At 48.0% G+C, this 18,668-nt stretch overlaps 1 protein-coding gene and 1 long non-coding RNA gene across 3 annotated transcripts in view; one reads left to right on the plus strand and one right to left on the minus strand.

Moving 5' to 3' along the window:
* Positions 1–1,346, plus strand: part of LOC122694932 — a 15,637-nt gene extending 14,291 nt beyond the window's left edge. Inside the window, exon 3 of the long non-coding RNA XR_006341281.1 lies at positions 83–1,346. This is a non-coding gene — a long non-coding RNA (uncharacterized LOC122694932). The remainder of the gene's footprint in view (positions 1–82) is intronic.
* The window catches only part of SP2 (Sp2 transcription factor), a 25,301-nt gene extending 8,020 nt beyond the window's left edge, over positions 1–17,281 (minus strand). Inside the window, exons 1-4 of one of the 2 annotated variants that reach the window (XM_043904328.1) lie at positions 17,099–17,281; positions 15,452–15,564; positions 3,158–3,234; positions 1,370–2,344 (exon numbers count right to left, since the gene is read on the minus strand). In XM_043904328.1, coding sequence (XP_043760263.1) covers positions 1,370–2,344; positions 3,158–3,220 — 1,038 coding nt within the window. In that variant the 5' untranslated portion in view covers positions 3,221–3,234; positions 15,452–15,564; positions 17,099–17,281. The remainder of the gene's footprint in view (positions 1–1,369; positions 2,345–3,157; positions 3,235–15,451; positions 15,565–17,098) is intronic. The other variant, XM_043904327.1, reaches the window with a different exon arrangement.
* Positions 17,282–18,668: the final 1,387 nt, after the last annotated feature.

The raw sequence follows: 18,668 nt of genomic DNA on the forward strand, positions 1-18,668 counted from the left end.
CAGTACCTCAGGAAATGTACCATCATTAAAACATAACGTTGTAGCACTAAATCATTCTGCACATGTATTCTTACTTCCTTAGGAGAACCCGATTTTAAGCCCTGCCTCCATCAGTCTCAAGACCCAGGACCTTGGGGAAGAGAGGGAGGCACCTGAAGGCTGCAGCACCTGAGCAGTATTGCCTCAGGTCTTCACCATCAAGGTAGGTCTGATAAGGGAGGCTCACACATGCTATAACAAATTACACTGATTCATAGAAAGCCACTTGGCAGTGTGCAATATACCAGAAGGGAGGAGGCACTTGAGGGCAGGCCTCAGATTCCCTCCCCGGGGTGCTTCTCCCCTGCACAACTCCCTACTGTCATCTCTCACCCTGATGCCCTGCTTCTCTCTACAGACAGCTGGATTATAAATTCCTCCGTGGCAGGAGCTGGTTTTTTATATTCAAAAAGAAATCCTTATACAATTTTAAGTGTAGCCCCTGCCACACATAACACACAGTGAGCCAGGGTGGAATAAGGGAAAAAAAAATGTGGGTCTGAAATCTGAGTTGAATCCTGGCTCTTTGGGTTGAATCCAGTTATTTCTGCCCTATTAGATCTGGATATTAATAATTTCCCTGAGTTTCAGGTTCTCCACCTGCAACATGGGCCTAATCTCTGGCTTTTACTAAATTTACACAAAGTATAAATGCTGCCCTGCAGAGCCACATAAATTTGAATATTACAGCCCCCTAATAAATGTCAAAAGTAAGTTCCTGTTTAGGTCAGCATCACAGATGGATCTATCCTAAATGTTCCTGCTATAAAGCTAGGGAGGGGTGCCTCTTCTGAACTTTTGTCATTAACAATGATTAGCATTTTTCTCATTAGTTTTCTTACTTTTTATCAAATTCTATGGTTCTGACTAGAATTTTTTCATTCTTACTATCATTCTGAGTACATAGTTCTAGAATAAAAAAAATAAAATTTTTGCAGCATGTGGGATCTTAGTTCCCCTACCAGGCGTTAGACCTGTGCCCCCCTGCAACGGAAACAGAGTCCTAACCACTGGATTGCCGGGGGAAGTCCCTGAACTTTACCTATCTGCCACCTACTCATCCCCCTACCAAAAGACTCCCCTAAAGGAAGTTTTCAAAATATAGGTATATATGCATGTTGTACCTGATTTCTAAAGACAAGCAGTATGTGGCCCTACGATCTGGCAGAAATGGGCCCTTACTACCCATCCCAAACGATCCTGACTCCCAACTCTGAGGTCAGATGGGAAGATGCATCAGCATCACCTAGGCAGGCGAGCCAAGTGGAACGGAGCATCAGCCGTTTCAAGCCGAGGAGAGGGGAGTGCTGCAGGAAGGTGAGCGTGGTACCTGAGTAGGTGACGGCTCAGCAGCCTGGATCTGGAAGTTCTGGGAGGGCTTCTGGGGGACGGTGGGGAGTGTGGCGGACGCTGCCTGCACCACCCGCAGGGCCTGCTGTGGAATCTGCACCACCTGCTGCTGCTCGGCCTTGGGGGGCACCACCTGGACCTGCTGGACCACGGCTGGCTGGCCCCCGCCAGGGCTCTGAACAATGAGCAGGTTGTTTCCAGCTTGGATGATGTTGTCCGCGGTGGTCTCAATCAGCACCGTCTCCACCTGTTCGGCCACGGCCACAGGGGGCTGGGCAGCAGGAAGACTCTTCTTCCTGGCTTTCTTGTTAGTCTTAGACAGCGGGGCAGGGGGGCTCTCCGTGAGGAGCTGAGTGGTGGCCCCGGGGTCGCTGGTGTTCACGAGGTTGTTGACAGGCAGAGTAAGGGTAACATTGCCGCCGCCACCTGTCAGCTTCACCACATTGGCCCCACTCTGTGCCGGAGTGGTGGTCGTACTCGACTTCTGGACAGGGGCTGGCTTGATGGGGACAGGCTTGTGACTGGACGGGGATGGGGTGATGATGGCTTGGTTGGTGCCAGGGATGATCTGGATCTGGTTGGCGAGACTGGGCTGCACCTGGATGGTCTGAGGACTGCTGGCCTGGATCTGAGGGACCGCCTGGTACTGGATACTGGTGTTCGATCGGGTCCCTTTGTTGACCACGGTGGGGTTCTGTATAGCAAACACCAGCTGCCCCCCAGGGTAGGACGTGCTCAGCTGTGACCCCTGAATCTGAAGTATGTTTCCCTTGGAGGACAAGATTCCAAAACTATTCTTGCCGGGGCTGAGAGGGAGAGGGGCGGGTTTGATAGGGACGAGTTTCCGTGGAGTGGGCTGGGGGGGAGCAGGAGGCGTCACCGCAGCTTCAACAGCTGGAGGGCCGATTTTGCTACATGTCGCGGCAAGCAGCGCTAAGGGAGATGGCTGGGAGTCCTGCAAAACACCAGGAGGAGACCAAGAGTGAGACGTGAGGCCTGCTGCCCAGCCACCCCGCCCTTTAGGATCCTCTCCTCCTGGCAGGCTCCTCCCCACCTGACGAGTGGGGTGCCAGCATCCTTCCCCTGAGTTGTCCCCGTTTCCCCATCCCCAGTGGTTTCTCCACTGAGGAATTAGCGGAGAAAAGGTAGGAAGTATCCTTCTCAGGAACTCCCCAGAAGTACCCCTTGGCAGGGTGAATTAGCAACATGAGCTGACCTCTTACTCCCTGGGCCTAATGGTGTCTAATGGGGACCTGGAATCACCCTCAGTTTGTAGACGGAGCTCCGTTAGCCTCAACCCTACCCCAGCGATAAAGGATCCTTGAGTCATCAAGTGAGGAAGAACTGAGGAAGGGAAGGAGGGAAAGACAAACGGAGTGGGGCAGGAGGAATAAACCCTTTGTAAAAGGGTTTTCCAGTGCTTGGGACATGACATTTTCAATGGAGGAGGGCTGCTCTTTCGAAGCTACAAGGAAAGAGCTGCTGGGGTGCAGGGACAGTCTCTGTTTTCCTTGTATGGTCAGTGGGGTCTGGTGGAAGGACCTTGAGTTGCATCCTGCTTTCTCCCCTGACTCAATTGTTGCACCTTAGATGAGCTGCCTTGGTTTCTTACGTCAGAAAAAGTGAAAACCTGAACCCTCCCTGGTCTCATAGCCTTGGGGAGTTACAGTGAGCCAGCACAGAGCTTCAGTTGTGGTTTCATGTCAGCTTCAGCAAGTCCTTCCGGGCTGATGCAGCCCCCAACCCCCAGAGCCCACTGCCCACTCGCCTGGGTGGTAGAGGCGGCAGGCTGCAGGTAGTCACTGGGACTGACAGCGGCAGTGGCAGCCATGCTGGTCTGTGGATCTGTTGGAAGAAAAGCGATGGAGTAACACCCATGATGCTTGAAAAGAACCCACGTCCCGTGGCCTCAGATTTTCTTTTTGCCTCTACTGGCCGTTGCTTCCCCATGAGAGGTTGATGACCTTTCCCCACACTACCCTACTCAAGGTTAGCAACCCTACAGAGACCTTCTCTCTTTCTCAGACTTAGCCATCCAGGCTGTGAGGACAGCTGGTCAGGCCTCCACTGGGCTGTCTTCCAACCATCAAAAAGTCTAGAATAACGTAAAGGTACCATGAAAACACGGGCTTCAGTAACTAAGCGGTGCCACCTAATGGAGCCCCTACATGGTTGGCATGGGCGTCCCCGCTCCCAGCTATTCCTGTAGCTCTGACAAGGGCTTCTGCTCACTCCTGCTGTAACCAGATGCCAAGCCAGTCTGGGAGAGGTGCATTGCTGAGCTGGGATCTCTGACAAGGAGGACACACCCACTCCATGTAAAAGTCTAGATAGCTTTATGCTCAGCCTTTAACACATGAACACAATGGACTAGGTATCGAGCTATATACATATACAGAGAGAGAGAGAGAGAGAGAGAGCACGTGCGTGCATGCACATGAGTAATTATTGTAAATGAATTTATGGTTTTACACAGGATGATAGGCATGGCCACATAGTATCACCGAGACTAGGAGAGTTAATAACTGAATGTAATGAGAATGAAATATCATAAATCCTACTTTTTCTTAAATGTGTATGTAATTCTATATATGAATGTAGCAGGAAAAAAATCTATTAAAAAAAAAAAGGCTACAATGTTAAAAGCCATTATCTCCTGGTGGTAGATTTTTGCTTCACTTAAAGAATTTTTCCCATTTTTATGTATATTCTCATTTTCCCCACAATGAACATACTCTACTATACTTTCGTTTTAAATAAAGGAAAATAAAGAACGTTGAGGAAGTAATGAAGGAATCTCTACTCTGAACTTAGGTCTGATCTAAAAGAAACTGAAGACAAGTAAAGTGGAAATCAGGGGAATTTGAGACTCAAAGCCATCTTATAGTTTATAGATCACAAGGAAAAGAGCACCATGCAGAGTCAGACTTGTATATACCTCAGACCTTTGGAAAGCAGGTTTCAGGAAGTACAGAAACAAGAAGGGTATCACTCAGAGATGGGGAGAGGCAGAATGGCTCAGGCCTTGAGCCCCTGGAACCACTCATAGTTTGGCTGGTCTCTGGCTTCTCTTTGGGAGAATGATGCTTAAATGGGAAAAAGTAAAGAAAAGGTAAAGTGGGAACTGCAGCCCAGGACACGTTAGTAAGCAGGCTCCTCAATGCCTTAAACGGTTTCCGGACCCCGAGGCCACGTGAGCCGCACTCCACAGTAGGCAGAGACTTTGCAGCAAACTGTGTGAGGAGCCAGAAGGCAGCTCTGGGCAGATCGCACAGGTGGATCCTGAAATATCACAGACACTGATCCTCAGCAAAACCCTGAAACAAATAGCTGAACAGCGCTACAATTACTCAGGTAAGGAAGGCAGTGATCTCAAGGAATAAGCATGGGGTTGCTAAAACCGAGTCATGCTGAACAAACCTATTTCTTTTTTATGGGGCTTTGGATGGCTACACTGAGAGAACAGTATACAAAAGCTCCCTGTGTATCAACAGGGCATTTGACTGAAATGGTCATAGTATTCTTATGAACAAGAAGGGAAAGAACCACACGCAGGATGATAGTCTAGTTTGGGGGCTAAGCTGAACATGCCTCCACCTAAGTGCTGAGATCCAGTCTGTCCTGAGCAGGGTGCTGCTGTGAGGTCAACCAGGGTCTCCTGCTAGAGGTGGGTCTCCCGACAGAGTCAGCAGGGTTCCCCTCGGAGGCTCATGCTTTCTCTAGCAGAATGTTTTATTCTTGTGTTTTCACTGCGATGATCATCTTTTAAAGATGAACATACACTGGGACTTCCCAGATGGTAGAGTGGTTAAGATTTCGCAGTTCCGCTGCAGAGGGCATGAGTCTGACCGCTAGTCAGGGCTAGGATCACACACTGACTCGTAAAGCAGCCAAAAAAGAACATGTAACTACAGATGACTGAGTAACTGCTGCTTCACCAAGATTTGCACGTTTCTGGGCCTCTGTGAGTGTGTACAACTGTATTGGTACCAAGTGGCACCACTCTTAACTACATGGGCTTAAGACAACTTAATTCTGCACATTTAATTCATGGCACATTTGTGCAAAGTGAGGGATGATGGCTCTTCAGAAGCCTGGGAGGACCACGCTGCTGGACAATAGACGCTGCAGGGTGGGTGTGCAGAACTCAAGGAGCCAGGGTGTCAAATCTGTGCTGAACGTATACTGATAGCAGCGATTTAGGTTCAGTCAACTTTTCCCCCCACCAAATGAGGCTGTTGATTATATTGGCTTTTCTTTAGTTAATTAATTTTATAGGAACTACATCTATGAACTGATAAAACAGATTGAGGTGTATACATAATTAAGTTGCAGTCTTACAGTGAAAACAACCTAAGTTGACTGAAAAAAACATCTTCCCTTTAGAGCAGTGTTCAAACTATTTAGACCATGAACCACAATCATAAAAACAATTTACATCAAGAGCCAGTATATGCACATACACCCCCACATACTTCCCTGTCCCGTGCTCATGCAAGAAGAATTTCCTGAAATAAAATTTGCCCTTGCTACATGTGATCCGCTTTGATATTTTTCTACCCTATTTCATTTTTTTTAATGCCAGTTGTGACTCACTAAATTGGTTTTGTGCCCTACAGGCTGGAAACATGGCTTCAAAGCAGTCTATCCACCACCCAAGTTAGGGAAACCATGCAAAGACCTAGAAGGCATTTTAACTTTATGAATGTCACAAAACTGAGGATTGTAAACACAATGGGTGTCTGTACTAGGGTTCAAAGAGAACTTAAAGAACCCAGTATGTGCAGTGCTTAAGAGCATGAGGCTCCAGACCAAAATGAGCATTCATACTGTGGGACAGCTGGGGCATTCCTCTCCTAGCCTCAGCATACCACCTGTAAAACAGAGGTAATGTCATCCTGACACGATTCTAGGAGGCATCAGTAATGAACAATATTGAGCCTAGAGTGGGTAATCAATAAATGGTGGTTTAAACTTAGAAGCTGAGTAAACACTGCATTTGAGTTAAGAAGAAAAAAAAAAAAAATCACATGCATATAGGACGGGAAGACAGAGCTTAATTGTGTTTCTCATGTGAAAAAGCCCCAGTGGTTTTGACTCAAAGTTAAATGGGAAGCAATAGAACCTAGATGTGGTTGCCAAAAAAGCTACTGCAATCTTGGACTGCATTTCCAAAAGTTCAGTCATAGAAGAAAATAATAGTGCTCGTCTGCTCTGTACGGGGCCCCGCCTGGAGTGTCAGGTTCCGTCCTGAGGGATGTTTTGAAAGAAGGACTTTCAAGTGGAGCTTGAGGGCAGCTGTGGTGGTGACCAGGACACCAGAGCAGCAATATCCACCAGGACATTTATTCCACATGTGTACTGCATGAGAAGAACCAAGACTGTGGGGTGGAAATTTCAGTTTACTAGAAGGGAGAACTTTCAAATGATGGGATCAGTTGCCTCCTGAGGAAATGTTCTCCCTTCTCTGGAGTCATTTAGCCAGAGGTGGGGTGTGTGTCCCTCTGGTGGGGTGGGAAGGTGGATGAAATGATCTGATCTGAGAATTTAAATTTTTTTATAATCCTCAAAACTCACTGCCGATAAAAACACAGGATAAGTTAGTTGCTGGCAGGGCTGGGAAGGGCAGGCAGGGGCTCTTCCAGGAGGCTCCCCTGGGCTCAGGTTCACTTAGCTAAAAATGGTGAGTGACTCTCCCTCTGACATCCCCTGTTATGAAACAGGAGAACACCAGAAAAGGATAGAGTGCAAACAAAATGACAACTGGCCCAGTGCTTATTCACCTCCCTTTCCCATCTCTCTCCCTCTGCGGTTATTAGCACCCTGGACTCAAAGTGTCTAGAGATTTGGCTGGGCTGAGTGGCTTTTCAGTTAGGAAGTTATAGCAGAGTCCTGATGCCAGCGCAGGCTGAGGGTGTTCCCCCTGCACCATCTTGGTTGGTTTCATTTTCCTCCCTGGCCAGCCCCTGAAATATTCCTCTAGATCTCAAACCACTGGCTTCTCTCCTAGAGTCTCGCAGAGCTTTGTGGCTCCCGGGCTGTGGAGCTGGGCAACCAAACTGGAGACTCATCTCCCTGCCACTGCAGAATGACATCCTGGGATTACCCATGAAAGGGGAAAGACACATTTCCAGCTGGTGTTTGGAAATGAACAGTGGTTAAGAAGTGATACAGATGCATAACTGCAGGACTAGAGTCAAAGGTACTTTAGAACCTCATTAATTTGGAACCTTATGTTTAAAATGTGTAATCTGGACATAAATTGTACTTAACTTTCCCTTCATACTTTGAAAGCTAGGCTAACTAGTGTATGAAGCCTGCAAAGGGACTCTTAAGGCACCGTTAGGGAACTGTTTCACACCACTGCCACTTTTAATTGCACCATTTGCTTTAAACAGCAGTTTATAGCTGTTCACTGAAACCTACTTTAGCAACATTGGTAAGTGACACTGTTGCATATTCTTGGAAGAAAAGGCTGCATTTTCTTCAGAGTGCTATCATTCAGACTTTCATTAACTTGGGTTGGCTAAAACTTTCCCACCAGCTCCCTGGCTCATGAAGTTTTCTGGTGATTTGCTATACCAGCAATTGCAGTTCTTTTAGGCCTCAAGGAAAATTTCCAAGGCTGTCACACAAGGCTTCCAGGCAGGGGTTGGGGGGTGTTCAGTGCCTGACCAGTCCACCCTTGATTTTCCTTTTCCCTATACTGGAAACCAACTTAATTCCAATTTAAAACTGGGAGTGTCCCAGATCTGGATGAACAAATGATGGTTCATCTCCACCTCCATCCCTCCAGCTGTAGCTTCCTCACTCTTTGGCCAAACTTAGTGGAAAAGCTGCCAGCATCCTGCTGTCCCCCTCCCCTCTCACCTGCTCACTTGGACTTTCACCCCAGGTCTCTGCTGATACTGCACTTGCCAGGTCACAAGGGCCCTCCTCATTGTTAAATCCAAAGGACCCCCGACCCTTTGACCATTCCCTCCTTTTGATCCCCCCAGATTTTCTACCTCTCCAGCCACCTCTTCCCTTTGTGGGCTCCTTTTGCCACTCCTTCGATACGGATGTTCTTCACTATCATCTTTCCCACCCAACACCCATTCCAGGAGTGACTGTGCCCACTCACATGGCTTCAAGTACCTTCCCCGGGCTGATGAGTCCCAGGTCTATGAATGGCCTACACATCTCCCCTCTGAGTGGAGGACTAGTACCTCCAGCCCTCTGTGGGCTGTTCACCTGGGTTGGCCACAGAACTGCCAATGCCAAGCTGTTACCTGGGCCAGTTCTCTCCCCGGCCTGCTCATCCCCAGTCACCACGGGCCTCCTTCCAGATTCCTGAAGAGCCTCCATCTCTTCCCTGTTCTCATCCCTGCCCTGTCCTTGCTCAGAACTCTTTCTTTTCTCTTCACTAGCTAACACGACTCACCCTTCAGGTCTCAGGCTGTTCCCCCCACCCACCTACCCAAGAGCCCACTATGTAAAAGGCATGTTATTTCCTCGGAGAGGCCTTCCAGGAGCCTTGAGATGAGGTTAACTCCTCTGGTAACTAACCACGCATTAAATCATCATGGGCTTAATGTCTCTCTTCCACACACAGAAGTCAGGGGGCTCAGGTCTGTTTTCACTGCTGAGCCACTACATCAAGCCTATTACACAGTACAGTAACACCAGCGCCTGAAGGCTGAATGAATAATAAATATTTCTGATTAAACCAGCCCCTCTTCTGGTACTTCCAATCACAACGAAACCGGAGCTACATCCTCATCACCACCCAATCATCAAGTCCTCCTGGGTCTGTCTCCTAAATACGAACCTCTCTCCATCTGCCTTATGCTAGAGTTAACCACCTTCAGCTCAGCCCGAAATACAGCCCAAAGCCTGCATGATGGCTCCCTAACCTCTGGCCTAGCCACCTCTCATCCAGCCTCCACAATCTTGTCAGAAGAATCTTTTAAAATGTAAATTCACTCAACTACTCTCCCAGATTAAATCCTTCAACAGTTTAGGGCAAAACAAGCTACCCCTCCCTGACCAGCCACCCCCCCCCAAACTTTCCTACTTTATCTCTTGCCCTTTCAACTCTCTCCACAAACATTTCAGTTTTTTTCCATTTCAGGAACTACAACACATCCTCTCACTTGGAGGCTAAGCACACACTCTCCCATTTGTCTGGCCAACTCCAGTCCTTCTTCAGAGCTCATCTGTAACTCTCCTGATGTCTGGGGCAAGTGCCATTGCTCTGTGCCAGTGTATATGCACCATGGCACCCTTCACAGAACTCTCCCCCGACAACAGGGCAGGGAGCGCAGCTCGCTCTTTCCATAGGCTGACTCAGGGAGCACCACGTAACAGGAAGAGGCTGCAGACGGGACCCTGGAGCCCTGGCCATCAGACTCGGGGGTTGTTCCACTAGTCTTTCACTTGAGAATACTACTCTTGAGCCAGGGGATGAGAGAGAAGGGAAACAAAGAAACACCACAACTGAGAAAGAACTTGGCTCAAACTCCACAGCCAGGCCTTGGGGGTACTTGGATTTTATTGTGTCATGGGGTCTTACCACCCTAACTATGGCTTTCTTGGCTGTCTGCTATGCTGTTTCCCCTAGAGGAATTTCACTCTGCGCAAACAGTTCTTCTGTTGGCTATTTTGGTCAGCTCAGCTGGGCCTGAAGCCAGCACAACAGTTCCTAAGCCCAGTCTTTTCCAGTTGCCTAGCCTGGAAGAATTCAGAGCTGGTAAGGGAAAGACTAAACCATAGCTGGTTTTAGGAAACTAAGTTGGACCTCAAAGGGAACTGACAATGGACTGAGACAGAGAAAGGATCAAGAAAGACTCTAAAATACTCTGAGCAAAAATCCAACAATTAGAATAATCATATAAAAGAGATCCATAACAGTAGAAGGAATTTCACTGATTTTCATGAAAAGAGAATAGTTCCAGGTGTGGCTAATGCCAGAGGAAAGTAGACTGCAGATCCTGTCTCCACCCACTTATTGAGCCCTCTAGTCTTCTTCCAATTTTGACCTCAGCCTCAGCCACAATTTCATCAGAAGATTCCCTTTATCAGCCAAGATCCATTATTTCTCTCCTTATCGAATAAAACTCCTTGCAAGAACCACTCATACTTGCTGTCCCTCATTGCTCTCCTTCCAGTCTTTCTTGAACCTGTTCCAGCCAGGTTGCCCCCTCCCATCCACACCACAAAAATCACCCCCACCACCAGGGACCTCCACATTGCCAAGTTGGATGGTTCTTAGATTTAGGCTTGTGTTATCTGACAGATGGCCCCTCTTCCTCTTTGAAATACCATCATCACTTGGCTTGCAGGGTGGCCTTTTACCCCTCTGGCTGCTGCTTCTAAGACTCCTTTGCTGGGTCTGTCTCTCAAATTCTAAATGTCTGCTCCAGGGCTCAGTCTTAGGTCCTGTTTTTTTGTTTTTTTTTCCTGTCTACACCTGTTTGTGGGGGGATTTCATCTAGTCTCCTAGCTTTAGAAACCAATAATATATATAGATTCATACAGACCTAGTCCGGGCTTCCCTGGTGGCCCAGTGCTAAAGAATCTGCCTGGAATGCAGGAGACACAGGTTCGATCATTGAGTTGGAAAGATCCCTTGGAGAAGAATATGGCAACCCACTCCAGTATTCTTGCCGGAAAATCCCATGGACAGAGGAATCTGATGGGCTACAGTCCACGGGATTGCCAAGAGTCAGACACAACTTAGTGACTAAACCACCACAGTCATGATGACTCCTAACCATATCTTCAGACTTGTATATCTTGACTGCCTAATGTTATCTCCACTTGGATGTACTACTGGTAAGCAACTCAAACCTGCTCTAGCCCCAAAGAGGGCTGCTGTTATCTCCCTAATTCTGTGTCTCCTTCAAACTTCCCCAGGGCAGTGAATGGAACTCCACCTTTTCAGCTATTCAGCCCTAAAACCTTGGGAGGCATCCTTGATCCTTCTTTTTTTCACTCTGTGTTAGTTGCTCAGCCCTGTTGGACTCTTTTGTGTCCCCATGGACTATAGCCTGCCAGGCTTCTCTGTCCATGGAATTTTCCAGGCAAGAATACTGGAATGGGTAGCCATTCCCTTCTCTAGGGGATCTTCCTGACCCAGGGACTGAACCGGGTCTCTGCATTGCAGGCAGATTCTTTACTGTCTTAGTCACTAGGGAAGCCCACTCTTGACAAGCCCACTTGTCAAGAAACACTTGAGCTCTATCTTCAAAATATATACAGAATCTGACTGCATTCACAACCACTTCTTTTTATCACCCAGGTTCAGGTCCCCATCATCTCTCGCTTGAATAACTGTGAAAGTCTCCTAGCTGGGCTTCTGACTTTGTCCCTGCTGGTTTTATTCTCAAACCAGCATCCAGAGATCCATCAATGCAATCCTGTTACTCCTCTGCTCAGAGTCCCTAATACATCCTATGTCCCAGTCAAATTAAGAGTCAAAGTCCACACCATGACACATAAGGGGTCTATGTGACCTCTCTGACTTAGCGGTCACTCTCCCTCACTCACCGCTTAGGCCATGCTGGCCTCCCTGCTATTCCAGTACATGCCAGCTAGGGCCCCTCTTCAGGCCCTTTGTACTCACTGTTCTCTCTGCTTGAGTTCTCACCCCCACCCCCATCTCCCCTCCCCAGATTGTTGCTGTTTAGTCGCTAGGTCATGTCCCAGGCCCTTTGTACTCACTGTTCTCTCTGCTTGAGTTCTCACCCCCACCCCCATCTCCCCTCCCCAGACTGTGGCTGTTTAGTCGCTAGGTCATGTCCGACTCTTGACGACCCCATGGACTCCCCAGATTAAGCCTGGCTCAATCCCTCCCCTCCCTCCTTCAGGGTTTTCTCAAACTCCCTTCTCTGACAACCCTATGTAAACCATACCCCTCAATGTTCTCCTGTCCTCCATTCAGTTTTCCCCTTAGCACTTCTTATTGTCTGATATCTACTAGTAACTTAATGTCTTCTACCAGATGTACTTTCCTTACCTACTGGCACACAGTAGATGCTTCATATGTATATTTGTTGAGTGGATGAATGAATGAATCCTGGAGGCTGCGGAGCAGGACAGCGTGAGTAGCATTTTAGAACCAAAGGAGAAAACCCGCAGATCTGCATATCCTGGCACTAGGTGCTGGCATCCACTCACCAGGTCAGCTCAGCCGATCCAATCCCAGAAGGAACTCAACCCTGCCGGTCACCTCACATGGGGACAAGAGTCTGTGTGTAGACCAGCACAGTCGAGTCTTTCTCCTGGACAGAAACCTCAGACACGCACCTCATCACCACACACCAGGTGCTGCATCTCAATGCCTCTTTCAATGAACAGGTACTGGGGAGAAATTCTTTCCCAAGTGAGTTAAGACGATGCAGGTCCCTGTTGTCTGAATACCTCTTATCTGTCTCCACCCTGCATCTCTCTCCTGAAAACGTGACCGTGTTATCACTGGCTAGTTCATATCCTATCAGACTGGAAGGGACCCTAGAGAAGTGAGTGGGGACACGGGACAGCCAGCAGGGGATGGTGAGAAACAGTCCCAGGAAATGGTACAAAATACTGGGCCTCAGAACTCTGCCAAAAACAGAAAAGAAGACAGCAAGACACACTTTTTCCCCTCTAAAGAGTATCATTATGTACAAACTTTATGTACATGCTTTCTCTGTTTTGACACATTTGTGAGTCACTCTGCACATTCATCTGGGACACAACTGGTTAAAGTGAGTGGTGACTTCATTTCCCCTGGGACGAGAGGCTCACCATTTATTCTTCTGATGGCTGAGAAATGTTTTGGTCTGTTCTGAGGCTAGTCTGAGAAGACTTCCAGTTAGACACTGGCTGGGGGCAGAAATATTCCACATCCACACAGCCCTGCCTGCCGTCTCTTCCTCCCTATTTACACCCTCTGAAAGGCGGCTTTGTGGTTCCACCGAATCCCCTAGGAGAGACAACAAACACCCCACAGAGGAAGCTCTAGAAAGAGGACATTTGGGAGTGTGTGGGCCAGTGCCTGCTGCTCCCTGAGCCGTTTTCACTGCATGGCTGAGATGAAGAGACCACCTAACAGCTTCAATCATGGTTTGGGGACAGATGCATCCAGTGAGGTGGGGCTTCTGGCTAAAGACAGCATGCAGTGCTGATGCTGAAACAAACTGTAGCTCAGGGAAATGAGACGGGCAAAGGGAACATTCAGTTGGGTTTGCAAACACCTTCTTCCTGTGGTAAACAGCTCTGACATCTCAACGTTGCTTGGAGTTGCTCACAGAGGGTAAACTGAGAAGCAGCAAAACTGAGTACTTTGTTCTTTGTACTCCTCGGCTCCTGAGCAGCACTCATCTCCCAAGAGCAGGCCAGCTTGAAGGTCAAGCTGATGAGAAGCAACCCCCCAGGCCAGTGGGGGCCTCAGAATATCCAGGAAGAGTGTAAACTAGATGAGCAATGGAAGTGGCAGTGTCCCCAAGCTGCCAGAGCTGATTCAGCTTGCTTCTGGGCTCTCTTCTCACCTTGAGTGAGGCAATACAAAAACCCGTTTTCCATTTCAGAATCCTGTCAACTGGAACAAATCCACCAGTGGGAGCATCTCCACAAGGGCAATCTCTAACCTCTTTCCTACTCAAACAGATAGTGCCTTTGAATTAGTACTGCCCCAAGTTTTTACCTTCTTCATTCATCTTTCCACCCAGCTTCAACAGACAACTGACAAACTGACAGCAAAGTGAGACCTCCCCACCCTGAGGTCTCCAAGAGAATGCTGCTAGCCAAGGAAAGACCTGATAACTGAGGAAATAGTTCTTAACAAAGAAAAGTGACTTTGAACTATGTTTCAGAAATACAAAGATCTAAGTGTTGACTCTGTGTAGAAAGGAATAAAGAAAAAGTTCTTTTCCCTTCCTTCAATAGAAGGAAGTCACTCGAGGAGATGCATGTGAATTCAAAACAAAAGCAAATCAAAAACAAAAAAGCATCAACAAATGCATTCCATAATGATGTCCACTTCTCAGCCCATCTTGGCTTCCAGCCCAGCTGGTTTAGAACTTGCTGGGAAGACATTCACAAATCCAGTTAAGCTGCTCAAAGGGAAACTCCAGATATAACACCCAATACACTAATAAGAAAATACTAGAGCGCCTCCAAATAGATTTTGCTGTAAGTCTGCAGCTCACAAATTTTCAGATTGGACAATGTAATCATTTAAACTCAGAAGTGCTCACATCTCTACATTTTCTGATACTCTATGCACCCTTTAAAGCAGTTCTCTGCACCTTTCATTCTGTGGCCACTGTCTATCTCCTGCAAAATAATTCCTAAATTTTTCAATCTCTGTACATAAAGCTTCCAATTTGTGTGTTGACAGAGAACAAAGGAGGTTTCGTTACATCTTAGAAGAATGTTACACTTCATCATAGAAATGGGGGTGAGCAAGGTCTATAAGATTGCTAAACCCAAGCCAACACTAGGGTCTACTGGTTAGCTGCAACTTAAATGTTTTCAAAAAGGCCTTGGTTAGGCAATCCTTGCGTAAAGCAAGCTTGTGAATGATCACATACCTATAGCGAAAGCAAGTGTTTAGGCTACAAGAGACTGTACAACTTCTCCAAAAGGCTACTCTTCACCAACAGAAGAACGCAATTTCAAGGTCAAAGATATCAAAATGAATTGTCCTCTCTGCTGTTACACCAGGAGGTTCCTTTACCCAGACATTTGCCAGAATCTTCTTAACGCTTCTTCTCTCCTTTGACAGGCCTGCAGAGGCCCAAACTTAATAGAATCTGAGAGAAAAGAGCCCATTGGTCTATAAGAAGCCAAATAGTGAGGCCAAACTCTTTCTCTTGGCATCAGTTCTCCCTGCAGAGCTGTGAAGTGACATTCCAATGATGAACTAACTCTACTTGGGTCTCCTTGGCAAAGAGACCATGTCTTTACAAGCCTAGTCCAGGGGGTTCATAATTATGTCAGACCAGTTTTTTTTTTTTTTTCTCATTGTTGCTGCTTTTAAACAAAGAGGTTAAGCCTCTGTACAACCTAGTGGAAGAACCAGAATTAGAAAACTTACCAATCGCCCCAGCCAATGAGAATCCATTTCCAACAGGTATTAAGGCCTGTTAGAAGCCACTGGAACACTGACATCATCAGCCCAATTGATAGGTTGTCTGACAGATTCGCCCCCTTCATCGCACACAAGAATTTAAAACAAAACAAGACACTGCAGTTATATTCATTATTGCAGACAAGACGTTTCTTTATCTAAGTTACTCCTATGGTGCGGATTCTACCATCATTCCCTTCAAAGCCTCTCTATGAGCTGGCCAATACCCTAAATGTTCTAGCCTGAAAAATCTTATCCAAATACCAACTCAACACTTAGTCCTCCACTATCATACTTAATGCCTTCTGAGGTACAGCATGCAAGTTTAGTGCATGCCAGTGTACTGCCCAACAGTCATCACTCTTCTATCTGCAATGAAACCCGTGTAATGGGTGACCATGGGTCAATTCACTGTTTAAAGCAGATTTACCAGCTCCCCCCTCCCTTTCTCTAAGAAAGCAACAAATAAGTGAGCAAGAAGTAGTCTCAGAAGAAGAAACAAACTTCGGGACAATATGCACTGAGAAAAGCCAGACTGAGTCCCCCTGGATCAAGTTAATTAAGAAACAATTAAACATGACAGTATCTTGGAATCAAAACCAAGGAATGCCTTGAGGACAGGTTTCTCAATTGCCCAGAGGAGAAGACACAATTCCTTTTCATCTAAAATTAGAAAGCCACTCGGAACATAAGCCAAGAAGCATGGGTAGGAAGGAGGCTGAGAATCGTAAGTTAGCAATGGGAATGGAGGTGGGGTGGAGGAAGAAAGTAAATATCCATTTTGTTTTACTTCTTCTGTCATTCATCATCACGGCCTTTGGGATTCGGCAGTTCCACCCTCCCCACTCCCATAGGATGTCAGGTAACAGGCTGGGAGCTCTGTCCACAAGTTCTTAAAAGTCTCAAAATTCTGCTAAGCGCTGGCAGATATCTAGCTGGAAGCTCAAAGATGCAAGTGAAAATATTAAAAGGTTTGTGCCCACTCCTCAGTCCAAGGCGAGAGGTCATCTACTTAGGGAGCGCCCTCGTGTCCTGACACTACCTCTCGACTGTCTACCCAGAGAACTAAGTTGGCTTCCACGCCCATCAGTGTCCATGTGTTGGAGCCGTCGGAATTTCAAGTATTCCCCAGCCCCTCTCTGCAGTCGGGAGAACACTGAATCGCTGGTGGGCACCTAGAGTCAGAATGCAAGAGGGTCCCGGAACACAGGACAAGCGCACAGGGAGCCGACCGCCTCCTCAGAGCAGACCCAGGCAACGTCCCCGGGCCGGGAAACACTCAGGTGGGTCGGCGACCAGGCAGACGAGGTGCCAGGTTTGCCCTGGGTGCCCGCTCCTCTCGCCAGCCCCCGGAAGCGCCTCCCTCCCGCCTAGCGGGCTCCGAGGGGGCGGGGAGTCGAACGCCCCCTTCCGGGTGCCTCCGCCTGGCTGGCCAGCCCCGCTCCTCCTCCGGGCGGGAATCCTCCCTCCCCGCCCCTACCGGAGCCGGGCCCCGGCGCCAGGTCCGGCCCCAGGGGGGAACCCCCAGTCCCGGCTCCCTCTCCCTGCGGCCTCTGCCCGTCTTCCCGACCCTTGAGAGCCGGGAAGACCCCGCCGGCAGCGGTCAGGACCCACCGCTCATTACGACATCTTCCTCCCTGGCCTCCGCCGCCTCCGCCGCCACCGAGAGCCTGACACCGCCCGCCTAGCACCCGCCAATCCCGGAGCCCGCCACCGCCCGAGCGACGGCAGCGTTCACCAATAAGAGCTCGGTACATTGGGGACCGACAGCACTATCAACCAATCAAAGAGAGGCATCTAGAGCGACGTTGGCTTGGCCAATAGACCTGTGAAATGTCACTGATGGACGGTAGAGGGCACCAACCGGAAGCTTACTGAAGAGTGAACGACATGTTCGCTAGCCAACTGAAGGGAGGCAAAGTCCCACCTACCAGGTGGTTGATGGACAGCAACAGGAAGCTAGATGGGGCGGGGCTTAGCTAAGGAGTGGTTTTGTATTGGTCGTGGTTGACCTTCCACCCACCTCTAATCCAGAAGATGAGTGATAGATCTGCCCTAAAGCCAATCAAAAGTCCTCAGGGTGAGGCCGACAAATGCCCTATAAATAGCATCTACTTTGAGCCTCCAGCGTCGCCCTGGTGTGGTAGGGGCGTCTCGCTCTTCGGCCATTTCAACCCGTTTCCTGGTGAGTTGAAAGCCACCAGTCTTTTATTCAATTTTTTACCTTTCATCGCTTCTGAAGAGGGAAGTGAGCCTCCAGGCGACTTTGTCAGTGAGACATTGGCGGCAGGCACAATAGCGGGAGTCGGGGCTGCGTGACACCTCTCAAAGTACTTCCACCATCTCAGTTCAAATCCCCCATAATCCTCACCTGGTTATTGCATCAACCTGCCAACGTGGGCATCAGAATCACCTGAAGCTCTCTAAAAGATTCTGGGACTGCCTCTCGTGTCCGGCGCACGACAGAAATATGCATTCTAACGAGCGCCTCTGGTGGACAGAATTGGCCTCTGCCCCCACTTACCTCTTTTAATGAAGCGCTGTGAGACTTGGCAGGCGCAACCTGGGTAGGTTTATCTTCCCTATAAGATGTGTGACTTTGGAACGCGTTAGTGAGAAGGAATCCACTCTGGTGTCAGACCAGCCTGGGTTCGAAACTCGCACGGCCTACTTACAAGAGAGGCAGGGTACCGAAACTCTGTGCATCTTACGTCCTCATCTGTGAAATGAGACTGCTCACACCTACACCTTAGAGCAGTGACTTTCCTTTTTTTTTAAAATCATAACCCCACAGTGAGAAATACATTTGCATCCTCACCCGGTACACTTATACTCCTGTGAGTGTATGATAAAATTTTACAAAAACAATACTTACCTTTCCTAACCATGATCCACTGATGTTTTCTGTCCTGTCCTATCTTCTTTTTTCCCTCCCTCCCTTCCTCCTTTCCTTTTTTTTTTTTTTTAATATTGAAGTCTAGTTGATTTACAGTATTGTGTTAGTTTCAGGTGTATAGCACAGTGATTCAGATATGTGTGTGTGTGTGTGTGTGTGTGTGTGTGTACTCCTTTTCAGATTCTTTTCCCTCATAGGTTACTACAAAATACTGAGTATAGTTCCCTATGCTATACAGTAGGTCCTTTTTGGTTATCTATTTTATATATGCATGCATGTTCAGTCGCT

The sequence above is a fragment of the Cervus elaphus genome, chromosome 5, assembly GCF_910594005.1.
Source record: "Cervus elaphus chromosome 5, mCerEla1.1, whole genome shotgun sequence".
Taxonomy (NCBI): Eukaryota; Metazoa; Chordata; class Mammalia; order Artiodactyla; family Cervidae; genus Cervus; species Cervus elaphus.